This window comes from Grammomys surdaster, unplaced genomic scaffold (assembly GCF_004785775.1).
Source record: "Grammomys surdaster isolate TR1022 unplaced genomic scaffold, NIH_TR_1.0 223, whole genome shotgun sequence".
Lineage (NCBI taxonomy): Eukaryota > Metazoa > Chordata > Mammalia > Rodentia > Muridae > Grammomys > Grammomys surdaster.
Window position 1 is genome coordinate 1,703,649 of NW_021604668.1, and position 12,958 is coordinate 1,716,606.

At 41.6% G+C, this 12,958-nt stretch overlaps 1 protein-coding gene across 1 annotated transcript in view; it reads left to right on the forward strand.

The window, feature by feature from the left end:
• Positions 1-12,958, forward strand: part of Dnah11 (dynein axonemal heavy chain 11) — a 291,537-nt gene that overhangs the window by 52,278 nt on the left and 226,301 nt on the right. The window contains exons 13-20 of the mRNA XM_028773185.1: positions 539-643; positions 807-1,199; positions 4,330-4,662; positions 4,840-5,091; positions 5,175-5,344; positions 6,140-6,362; positions 11,035-11,151; positions 11,252-11,338. Coding sequence (XP_028629018.1) covers positions 539-643; positions 807-1,199; positions 4,330-4,662; positions 4,840-5,091; positions 5,175-5,344; positions 6,140-6,362; positions 11,035-11,151; positions 11,252-11,338 — 1,680 coding nt within the window. The remainder of the gene's footprint in view (positions 1-538; positions 644-806; positions 1,200-4,329; positions 4,663-4,839; positions 5,092-5,174; positions 5,345-6,139; positions 6,363-11,034; positions 11,152-11,251; positions 11,339-12,958) is intronic.

The window sequence follows — 12,958 nt, forward strand, 5'->3', positions numbered from 1 at the left end:
TGTGTATATGTATGTGTATATGTATGTGTATGTATGCATGCATGAAGACATGCATTTCTTGGGATATAACAAAGTGTATGTAGCCAAAGTCTGTTTACTTTGAACCAGAAACACAGTACTTGCTAGTGACCTTTAATTACTTCAAGTCAAAGCCAGCTTAACATTGAAATTTATTCTTATTTTTCAAGATTTATTTTTATTTATTTGAGGGGTAGGGGGAGAGAGAAAGCAAATACACAGAACACATGGGGGTCAGAGGACAGCTTTGCAGGAGTAGTTTTCTTCCTTGCTTCTGAGTTTGCCTCTTGTTTCTACTGCTGCATCAACTCCATGAGCTTCCTGCCAGTCCTCCTGTCTTCACCCCATGTGACTGTTGGAGTTCTTAAGACTCCAACACATCTGAGTTTTTTTCCCATGGGATCCAGAGACTGTGTTAAGGTTGTCAGGCCTGCATAGCAAATGTTTCTACTCACTACCTTGTTGGACCATAAATGTAATCTAAAAGTATGAAATAATCCTTACTATTCTCTTGGAACAGCTTGTGGCGGTGCTGAGAGAAGTCAAATACCTTTTGATGCTGAAGAAGTCTGACATACCAGGATCAGCTTTAGGGATTTTCCAGAAAAGGAATATTATTTTAAAGGTCTGTGGCTTTTGATAATTGATATCTTCGAGATAAAAATACTTTGAATTTTATTTCTTGGTTTGTAGACCTGTGGCATTTGGTCCCCTCTCAGACAGAGATGCTAACGTATCTGGCCCTTTTTGTTTTGTGTCTTCTTGCTTGGTTGGTCTGTCTTACTTAGTACCTTGGGAATCTTGAGCTCCTTGTACAAGGCTACAATAAGCTGAAACAGACCCTTCTGGAAGTGGAATACCCTCTCATTGAGGATGAGCTTGGAGCCATTGATGAGCAGCTCAAGGTGGCTGCAACCTGGCTGACATGGCAAGATGACTTCTGGGTCTACATGGAGAGGGTGCAGGTGGCCACCGCTGAGCTTGAGCACAGAGTGTCACAGACTCAGAGCAACGTGCAAACAATCCAGCAAACCATGCAGGCCTGGGCTGAGTGGCCACTGATGCCTCGGAGGGAAACCAGAAGAGAGGCTGCCTTGACCTTGGATGACAAGGGGGATCTGTTTTCTAAAAAATACAAGCTGATCCGAGAAGATGGCTTCAAGATACACAACCTGGTAGAGGTAATGGCTTCCAACATTTCAATGTATATAGATCTTTTTATTTTGTAAAGAGCCGAAAATGCTGAACTTAATGTTGTAGATCAAGCCTGAAGGAGTTGATAGATGGTTTGGGTCAAATTTAAGGTGGAAAGATTTGTGTTATTCCCTTGTGGTTTGTGTAGCCCCTCCACTCCTCATTCCCCAGGGAGACATGTGACCATGAGGCACAATGACCAAACTGAAAAGATAGAGATAGGATCCTTGTTTGTCCCAGCTGATCCCATTGGCTGCTATTTAATTCTACCATTTGGTTGACTAGTGACAGCCACCATGTTTTCATGATCTCCTAAGGATGGCAGCAGTCATTGCTCTGCTTTTAAAAAGCACATTTGGGTTTCTTGGAGCTAGAGAGATGGCTCGGTGGTTAAGAGCACTTTTTGCTCTTGTAGAGGACCTGGGTTCCATTTTCAATGTCACATGGCAGCTCATAACCATCTGTAACTTCAGTTCCAGGAGATCCAATACACTCTTCTAACCTTTGTGGGCACAAAGCGCATGTAACATAGTATAAATAATTCTCTATGTGTATGTGTGTATGTATGTATGTATGTATGTATGCATGTATGCATGTATGCACGTACGTATGTATATATTTGGGCCTTTCAAATTATCAACAAGCAGTCTTCTAAGATAAACAGTTGAAGAAACAAAATAAAACAAAACCAAAGGTAGAAGTAATAACTAAAAGCAAACAAGTTAAGAGAAGACTCATCAGACACTGTATCATGGAGCTGATGCTCTCATCAGGGAAAAAGGCAAGAGAAGATATGTTATGTTAGTTACAACTAAGGCAGCCATGTAAAACAGCAGGGATTTGGGGCTAGGGATGGAGTCAGGAACAAGAAGCTAAGCTTTAAATGGAGACATCAGGAACCCTCTTCACTAAAGGAGAAGTCCTGCGGAAGGCTTAGGGGGAGTAAGTATCAAAAGAGCCTAAGGTCTGAGGTGTAGCAACCTGGCCCATCCAAGCAAGGATCATTGTGAAGTTCAGCATCACTGATAAGGAATGTATGTGAGAAATGGTGGGTGCTAGGGATAGCATTTAGAGTGGACCACGTGCACATATCACAGACTTGTTAGCTGTAGTGAAGGCTTTGACCTGATGGGAAGATAGCAGCCAGAGACTCTGCTCAAAGCTGCTTCTGCTGAGGGTAAGCTGCAAGGAGGGAGGAAGCAGGAGACAGAGCCAGTTAGGAGGTGAGCATCATGAGCCAGTGAGAAATGGTTTAGCCTAAGTAATGGGGGATTGGTGTGAAATAAAAGAGGACATCAACCTCAACAGAAGCAAGGAAGACCACACTCCATAGGAGGGGAGGCTATGCACCATGGCACATGGGGTTAGGGGGTTTGTAGAGTTTGAATGGAGATATGCCTATTGGGGAGGGAGTCCAGTACAAAAATGTATTAGCCTTAGCTCTGCCTCCGCAGTTTTACATAGGAACTGTCTGTGCCAACAAATATTTCAGAGTGTGGAGGCCTGCCTCCATGTTATGATTTGCCAGAGATACTTTTACACTTTAGAAACGATGAAGCTTGGATATATTTTGAAAGGAAACGCTAATGAGACTTACTACAGGGAGTCAGGGAAATCAAGGTTTCAAGTGTAAGCAGATCAACAAATGAGGTGTCTGTTTATAGGGAGAAGGTATTGAATCAGGTTTTGATGGGGGAAGAAACAGGATTTGGACTGGAGAGTGTCAGTCAAAGATGTTTCTTAAAGATTTTGATACAGGTGGCATTGGAAGTGTCTTGTGTTTACAAGGCACAAGTCGAAGAGACTAGTACAGAATTGATAACCACAAATACGTATGTATGTATGTATGCATATATGTATTTATGTATGTAGGCACATTATATATTAAACAAGAGTAAGTAGGGATTGGTTGTAGGTGGGGAAGAGGTCCGAGGGCTGGCCTTGCAGTCCATGAGAGTAGGAAAGGAGGAGAATTCCTCTTGAAAGGAGACAGTGATACTCTGAAAGGAGCAAACTGGGAAGAGCTCATCTCTGTTTCATTCCACACTATGGCCCAGCGTTGAACATGAGCTGGGCAAAGTAGAAATCACTGGCAACCTTGGCCTTGTTAGGGGTAGGCTGGGTAGAGAACAGTAGAAATGGAAATCACCGTGCGTGCAGATGGTTCTAGAAGGAACCTGAGTTCTGCTTTTCCCTAAATGCGTAGAAGTCCATCTCTTCTGAGAACCTCAGCAGCGAAGCAAAGTATTTCTGGTGTGACTGATGTATCGGAGAATCCCTGCCCTGGCGACAGGAAAGGATAGTGATTTCCAGTCCTGCACAGCTGCTGGCTTCCACCTGTGTGACCCTGAATATGTCATGAGCCTTTATTTTTCATATCTTCCATAGGAGGCTGAACAAGATGGTCTTTAGGATTTTCCTCTCTTGCTCTCATATTTATCCTTTTGCCTTCTAGTGACAACAAAAGAATAGGCCGCTGTGTGAGCTTCCCAGGATGTGTGCTACATGCACATAGGTCACATGGATTACACAGATGTGTATGCTGCAAATAAAGGCTGCTGTGTCAAGTTCTCAGGATGTATGCTGAATGCATTCAGGTCACAAATGTGGATGGTGCAGATACAGGGCAGGGAATACAACAACTCCAAGAGAAGTAGCCCTTACGTTTGAGGACAGAAAACCCATAGGATTCCCATCCCCACCTTGGTAATATTCCAATGTCCCAGAATAATATCTTCAGAAGGACATAAGGGAATCTCTTTATTTATAGAAGAGCCCTAGATAGCAAAACTTGAGACCGAATAAGAGCTAGAGCCCAGGGCATAATATTTTGGGGACTGGTATATTTCTTGCCTATATTTGAAGATAGCAATTTTCATGTTGATTTTTCTTCTAAAGGATACTTTTCAAATGTGTGTGGTATGTGAGTTTAATGTTATATTATTATAAAATCCTGCAGAAGTATTTGCTTTTATTGTCAGGGTTCTATAGCCTTAGGTTTGAATGTTTCAGTGCCATGCACAAAAATACAATCTTTTCTTCAACAGCCCTCACATGGTGGTTTTCCCTTTTATGCTGGTCGTCATTAACCCCAACCTTCTAATGTTTTGTCCTTAGGAGAACCGGAAGCTCTTCAGAGCTGATCCTTCCCTGGATTCCTGGAAAATTTATGTGGAATTCATTGATGACATTGTGGTGGAAGGCTTTTTTCAGGTCATCTTGCACGACCTGGACTTCTTCCTGAGGAACACAGAGAAACAGTTAAAATCTGCGCCATTTTTTCAAGCACAAATGCTCCTGATGCCCCCAGAGATTGTGTTCAAGCCCCCTTTAGAAAGAGAAGCTGGGGATGGCTTCTATGATCTGGTGGAGGAGATGTTGTGTGGCAGCTTCAAAGTGTCTGCCCAGATGGGGCGCGTGGCAGCACACCTAGACATCACAGACTATCAGGTAATCTCTCAGGAACCAAACTGGGATAATGAAGAGCCCCAGAAAGACACCAGTAAAAGCAGCACAAGTCTTTTTTAAATTTTATTTTACTTATCTTTTGTTGAATATTCTCCCTTGAAGAATTACCTGGGATAATGTTATGGTAAGAATTCCTTAGTTTGGTTTCCTCTCATTTAGAACGATATGGATAACATGTTAGGCCTGGCAGAGGTCCGGCAGGAGATAATGAATAGGGTTGCTGATGTCATCAACAAAGTCTTGGAGTTCAGAAGTTCTCTGGAGACCTACTCTTACCTCTGGGTGGATGACCGAGTGGAGATTCTAAGGCAGTTCCTCCTGTACGGCCATGCTGTGCCACCTGAGGAAACGGATGCTCCTGCAAGTGAAGACATCCTGCAACCACCAACACTAGAACAATTCAAAGAACAGGCAAGGCAACACCTTAGAATTTAGTCCTGCGAACTAGCCTTCCATGTGGTTGCTATATAGTTATTTATTTCCTAATCTTACAGATCGACATTTATGAGGCTTTGTATGTTCAGATGAGCAAGTTTGATAACTTCCGAGTGTTTAACAGTTGGTTCAAGGTGGACATGAGACCTTTCAAGTCGAGCTTGCTCAACGTGATCAAGAAGTGGAGCTGGATGTTCCAAGAACATCTGCTAAGATTTGTTGTGGACAGGTAACCTTGACCTCTGTGTTTGAAATGGCACTAGCCCTTGAGAAAAGCTGGGTGGTGGGTTGTGAAGATGGCTCAGTCAGTAACATTCTTGTCATATAAGAGTGAAGACCTAAATTCAATCTCCTGTACCTACATAAACACTGGGTATGGTAGAATATGCTTATAATCCCAGAGGTATGAAGGTGGAGACAGATTTCCCTGGGGTTTGCCAGCCAGCCAGCCAGCCAGCCTAAACCAGCATGCTCCAGGTTCAGTGAGAGACCCTGGGTCAAAACCAAAAATAAGTTGTGTGGAACCTAAAGAATGAAACCTGAAGTTGGCCTCTGCCTTTGTATGTATCCCCGCAGCTGACTGATTTGTAGTTGATAAATTAATTCCAAAAGTGTGTGTACTGCTAACATTAGAGTAGGAACAAATAATGTTTGTACATAATGAGAATAAGATCCCATCAAACCTTGTAATGCTCATACATGAATGGACTTAAAACCCTTCTGTCTGGTGAAAGACGGCAAATGTGGTGGGTCACATACAGTACTACTCCATTTATATAAAATGTCATCATAAGTAACCAGAGAGACAGAGATTGGTAAGCAGTTGCCAAGGGTTAGAGAATAGGTCTTGGCCTGGTGTGGAGGAGGAATGTTGGAAATGACAAGAAAGGATGCTTATATCTGGTGATGGATACTCACTCATTCTGTCTTACTCCTATGATGAATAGTCCTGCTTTGGAACATGTGATTAAGATGTTTTTGTTAACCTAGCTTATGCCCATACACGTGTGCATGTTCACTACAGTCTGAGTGAGCTGCAAGGATTCATCAAGCAGACAAATGCAGGACTTCAGAGACAGCTGCTTGAGGGCGATCACGATGGCTTAGTTGACATCATGGGTCACCTTCTGGCTGTAAGAAGCCGACAGAGAGCTACCGATGAGCTCTTTGAACCTCTGAAAGAAACCATCACTCTTCTGGAAAGCTATGGCCAGAAGATGCCTGAGCATGTCTACGCCCAACTGGAGGTAAGTGCCCGTGAAAAACCACACAGTTGCCAGCAGCCGAGTGACTCCTTCAGCCAAGTACTTAACACACACTCTTATCACACTATGAACTGCAGATGCAAACAGTGTTTTCATGGTAACAGGTAAAAAACACAAAGCTGAAAAAGATTAATTTTTTCATGTCATAGAGATATAAGGCCAGCCAACATTCATCTCTGTGATCTTCATAAGAAAGATCTTCTCGTCCACTGTGGTATCGTCATCCCAGTCACTGGGTGGTTGACAACCTCTCAGTGTTACCATCATTTTCTCGTGTACAGAGCAACCATATCCTTACTCTTCTGCTTCCCCAGTTGCCTGCAATCTGAAAAGTGTTCTAGGTTTGGAAATACGGCACGGACGTGATGATAAAGGGTAAAAATGTGGAATCTGGTCTGGATGGGGAAAATCTCTGTTTTCCAGTTAGATTTCTGTTTCACACTGCTGGGGCCCTGGAAACATTTGGTGGCTGTTGTGTGCCAGTGTATGAGCAAGGTCTGTTTATTTTTAACTGAATATATGAGCAAAGGAAAAACCTTACAGTTGAGCCTCTGCTGCTGTGCATATTGGAGTTCTGTAGACGGTTGAGTCGGGGTGGGCTTACAATGACCTTTGTAAATGTAACCAGTGGATTACATTAGCCAAAGCTTGCATTGAGTTCTGCTCACCTAGTTTAGTAGTGGTCACAGCATACAACTCAAGTTCAGATTATTTGTGTGTACATATGAGTGTCTATGTGTGCAGAGGCCAGAGGAGGGCATCAGGTGTCCTGCTCTTTCATTTAGTCCCCTGAGATCTAGTCTTTCACTAAACCCAGAGCTAGACTGACAGTCAGCAAGCTCCCCTAATTCTCCTGCCTCTGCCCTCCACCACAGCTATGAGCTTACAGTGTGCATGTACCATTCCCAGATTTTTAAATGAGTGCTAGAATCTAGACCTGGGTCTTTATGCTCGTCCAGCAAGCTCTCACATGCACTGAGTTATGTCGCCAGCTACAATATCTGGTTTTCATACTGTGAAATGGGCTCTCATCTATCTGCATTGGCAAACTAGCTAATACTTGGAGTCCATTTCCTTTTCATTAAAATATTTCATATGACTCTTCTGCTCAGTGCCACAGTTGTTCTCTTCCCTGAGCCAAGTCCTGTCCTTCAACCCATGGCAACCCTTTTCTCTGTGGATTTATCTGTTCTAGGTCATACAAGGTGTAGCCTATGGTGTTTGACTTTACCTGATATAATGTTTTTGAAGCCTACTCACTTTGTAACATTATCAATATGTTGTTCCTTTTCCTGACTAAATGATATTCCATTGTAAGGCTATACTGAACTGTTTACCCATCCACCAGCTGACGAGTATAAGACTTGCCTCCACCTTTGCTAGTGTAAGTTGTTTTGCTTCGAACATCGACACGTGGAAATTTGAATATCTGTTTTCACTTCTGTCTGGTGTGTACTTAGGAGTGGTCTTGCTGGGTCATATGATAGTTCTCTACATGACTTTTTTCAAAGAACTGCTAAGTTGGTTTTCACAATGCTGTTTTATATCTCTCAATGTTTTTAACAGGGTAAAATGCAACAATGTATTATTACAAGTGCTCTTTGACCATAAAGGGCACAGAGAGCTACTGTGTATGAATTATTCTATATTATATGAAACTATTCCTAAGGTGCTAGATTCAGCAAGGTGGCAAACTGAGCAGACAGCTTTGGAACAACATGGAGAGACCAAATAACTACAGTAGCATCTGCTACAAAGATTGTTGTATTTACTTTGTTTTTACATTTTTTTCCTCTGATGCATGTTGGGGAGTAGTGCATGTCTGGAGGTCGGAGGACAACTTTCAAGATTTGGTTCTCTCTCTCTACAATGTGGGTCCTGGGGATCAAACTCAGTGACACTTTATCCTCTAACCCACCTCACTGCCCTTGTAATTTTTCTTAAAAGATGATTTTGGGTGTTCTTTTGAGTTAGATCTTACACCTTGTGATGTATCACATAGAGAAGCCAGTTATGACATAATTAATCAATGAGGGTAATTATCCATTTCCTATAGAATATTTGGCTTCTCAAGGTTTGATTATATTGAAAAATATTAGACTTTCAGTGTTTCAGAAGCAGGCTACTGATAGGCTCATCAGGAGAAAATAAGTTGAGGTATAACTTTAACTGAATAACTTGGGCAGTTTGAGGATCTCTCTCTCTCTCTCTCTCTCTCAATATATATATATATATATATATATATATATATATATATATATACACACACACACACACACACACATACACATACATACACACATACATACACACCCCTTAGATGTACTTGTGCTCCTGAGAGTTATTCCAAGGTCATAGGCCTTTACCTCCTGAAAGGTGGCTTCTATGTTCAGCAGTCTTCTATGTGCAGTAGTCTTCTATGTGCAGTAGGCCTCTATGTGCAGTAGGCCTCTATGTACACTAGGCCTCTATGTGCAGTAGGCCTCTATGTGTGCTAGGCCTCTATGTGCGCTAGGCCTCTATGTGCACCAGGCCTCTGTGTGCAGTAGTCCTTTAGTCTGTTCTCTCTCTCCTTGACATTTCTGTTCTCATTTTAGTTCAGTCCTTACTACCCCCTCAACCCAGATAGCAGTAGATAATAACTGCTTAGTCTACCTCATCCCACCTCATACCCTGCCTATGCAGTAACACTGAGGTTTTAATCACAGATCTTATCAACTCCATCTCTCCCAACCCTCATTCTTCATCCACTGTTCCACACATTCAGTTACCTCCTCCCTGAGTTGGATCCTCTCCATTAGATTTTTTACATTATCTGATCTTTCTGTTTTTAAGAAAGTGTATTCCAATCAAGTAAAAGGTTGTTTAGAATCTACAAACATGTGGCAGGTCTGCCATGTTTAGGGAAGGTAAAGGGCCTGAGCTGTCTCCTGTAACCCTCCCTAGCTTCCTGGCCATGGCTTCTGATGGGATGCTGAGTAATAATGAATTTGGGTTGTGTTCTTGTTATTGTTTGAGTTATGGCTTCACATACCCCCACTTGTGCTTTGAACTTGCTACGTTTCTAAGGTTCACCTTGAATTTCTTTCATCCCCATTCCTGGCTGCCACCTCCTGAGTCACTGGGATTCTGACATTGGCAAGCAACATCATGAAAAAGATAGAACACAGAGCCACAGGATGCAGGATTTTGAGGAGAGGAGGCAAAAGTTAAGGCAACATGTTTTAGATTCCAAATCTGTTGGTCTCTAGTTGAAGGGATTCCTGTCATGACACTAGATTGCTTCATAACTGTGTTGACCTATGACTGGTTGGCTTGCTGTGGGACATTAGTACAGCATGCCACATGAAGTAGTTCTGTGCATGCCTGTTTCATTTTCTTTTAGAGACCCTATGCTAAGTAAAGTCAAAGGATGTGCATAACCTCTGGAGTACCCTCTCCACACATGCTCTGCATGCACCAAGCATAGTGCCTTCCCCGTATAAATCTAAAGTTAATCGATTGTTCATCAGAGGGTTTCAAAGTAGTTTGTAGAGCCTTTGAATTTCACAGTTCAGCTCAACAAGTAACATCCACGTCACAATGCGTGGCTTTGTAGGACAAAACAAGTTCAGTGTCCTTGGACACAGGCATGCTTCTCCATGGCAACTACACATCATGCTTCTTCCAAAAAAAAAAAAAAAAAAAAAAAAAAGGTCAATTGCTCTTCACCTGTTTGCACTGTAGGCAGGGAAGGCAGAGTGGAGGTGATGCCTCAACTGTTTATGTTGGTGTTGTTCAAGTAGGGATTGACCTTCTCTTCCCCTTTAACTCTTAAATTCCTTCAAAAATTACTCCTTGCCAAACATGGACCAACTTTCATGCTCAAACTCACCATCAAGAGCCAGCTCATACCCGGTAAATCACGACAAGAGGAAGAATTAGAGTCACATTGTAGCTTTTTCTTACCTAGACCAAAGTTTCAAAGCAAGCTTTTCTTTTTAAAGTTTTTTAAAGTAAACTTACTAAATTGCTAAAGATACCTGCTTTACATTTTTGGTTTTTAGAAACCAGTAAAGCTATACCCAGTGCACTTTAACTGTGTGCACACACATTTGTGTGTGTGTGTGTGTGTGTGTGTATGTATGTATGTATGTGTGTATCTGGGTACACATATGTATATCTTTTCACATGCATGTGGAGTTACATTTAATCACTTATTTTTTAGAGAAGGTCTCTCACTGAAGCTAAAATTCATCCGTTTGGCTAGTTGGCTAGCAAGCCCTAGAAATTTTCCTGCCTTGGTGCCCTCCCCCTTGTCAACCCCCAGGATTACAGGTCACAGCTAACTAAAAATCAGAACTCAGGAGCTTGCCCAGAAAGCTCTTCACTTACTGAGTCCTCCCTGCCCCCTACATACAACTATTTAATTCCCATAGCAGGAGAGTGATTTGGTGAAAGATTTCTGCCAATTTTAACATGAAAGTAACTCTGGTGCCTGAATGAGAGATACCCTGGCTATAATCCTCTTTATGCTTACCTTATAACCCTGTTTTATTTACACAGCTTACTTCTAAAAGATGTCCTGGATCAGATTAAAGAAATAAGAATTTTTGACCTCATGTGGTTGAGTTGTTTTAGGAACTGATGTGATGTCCATTGCATCTTTGCACAGGAATTACCTGAAAGATGGGAAACCACCAAGAAGATCGCAGCCATGGTCAGACATGAGGTCTCGCCACTCCAAAATGCAGAGGTCACTCTTATAAGGAAAAAATGTATTTTGTTTGATGTGAGTTGGTTACTGGGTTTGTGTTTGTTTATTTTTAAGGAAAGCTTGATAGCGATAATTAAAGTTACCTGATGGACATTCACTTTTGTCCCCTGATCAGGAAAAGCAAAGAGAATTCAGAGAGAGATTCAGAAGCTATGCCCCTCTTGGATTTAAGGCAGAGAATCCATACTCAGAGCTTGATAAGGTAATTCGTTCTCACCTGTATCACGTGCATAACAGTAGCCATATTAGAGAGGGCGTTTTCTTTTTCCTGCATTAGATCGTTTTAAATTGTGTTTCCTCCGAACACCACCATAATCACACAAATGCAAATGACACAGAGACTGTGTGAACTGCTACCATATGTCAAGAATGACATCAAGCCTGCCTTGGTGGCACAGGCCTGGAATCCCGGCTGCTTGTGAGACGGAGGCAGGATCACAAAATCTAAGGCTTGTGTAGATACAGAGTGAGTTTAAGGCTGGTCTGAGTAAGTTAGTTATATCCTATCTCAAAACAAAAAGGGAGGACGTGGATATAGATCAGTGTGGAGGGAGCCTACCTAGTTTCTTGGGGAGGCCTTGAGTTCAATTTCCAATAAACATATGAACAATGCATGTGTGCAGATGAACACACACACACACACACACAGAGTAAGGAGGAGATTTTTTAAAAAAAGAACTTTTAAAAGCATATTGCATTTTAATTACCACTGTAGTTCTATGAGATAGCTTCAGCTTTTCTCCTTTTAGATGAGGAAAATCAGAGTAAAATTACTTTTTTTTTTTCCTGATTTCACTTCATAAATTTCAGAAATGGGATTACAGTTTTGGCTGTCTAAATCATTTTAAAGAAATTATCAATTCTAACAATGATGCGGCTTCCCAAGTGATAATTCTCTCCTATGTTTTCTAGTGTGGAGATTGGTGCAGGGCCTTTGCACACTACTCAGTAAATGCTCAACCAAGGAACTCCTCCACCTCCAGCCACCCACTGAGTGTAGCTGTAACCACAGGAAAGCTCATAAGTCTGGTGTAAATATTGCTGAGTCATCCAATGGTTTTTTTTTTCATGAGTTACTTTATTATAAGAATTAACTCAAATCCACATATGATTCATAGGAGACTTGACTCTTTGTGTTAAAAAAATACTTCAGGATCTTAACCTAGCAGTCTACAAAAATGACCCCTTGAGAGAGAATGTTTCTCTTCGGGAGCTGATATTCTTCTGGATTCTCCTTTGGGCTCTATCTTCATGCTTGGCATAGTATTTTCTGTTGGAATGATGGCCAAATTGACATAGCTCTTACCCCATTTTCCAAATCTGGCTGTGAATTGTAACTTAATTGCTTTTTACCTTGTTCAGAAAACATTGCTCTGTAGTCTTCTCTTCCACTTGGCTGAAGAACATTAGTTTATATTCATTGAAAAGGAGTGAGTTAGCATATGTTAATAAAGGATTGTTGAAAGACTATATCTAAACTCCAGGTGGTCTGAACAGATTGTGGATGAAAATTTTTTTTTTTTACTTGACTCACCAATATGTTGTCTGCAAACATTTACAATGGATATATATTGAATCTCGCCACTTCCACACATACTGTAGCAGCTTATATTTGCATCTTTAAAAGCGAGAGGTGCTCATCCTCTGCTATTCAGGATATATAGTGGATACTTCAAACAGGATGGAGTTGAGTTACCTTTGTCTTGTCATTCTCTGGGTGGGCTTGTTCGGCTTATAAATCCAGTGCTTCGAGAATCAGGTTCAACCAGAGGCATGGGTATTCTTGTTCTGCAGTGACACTGGATGATTATACTCCAGTCAT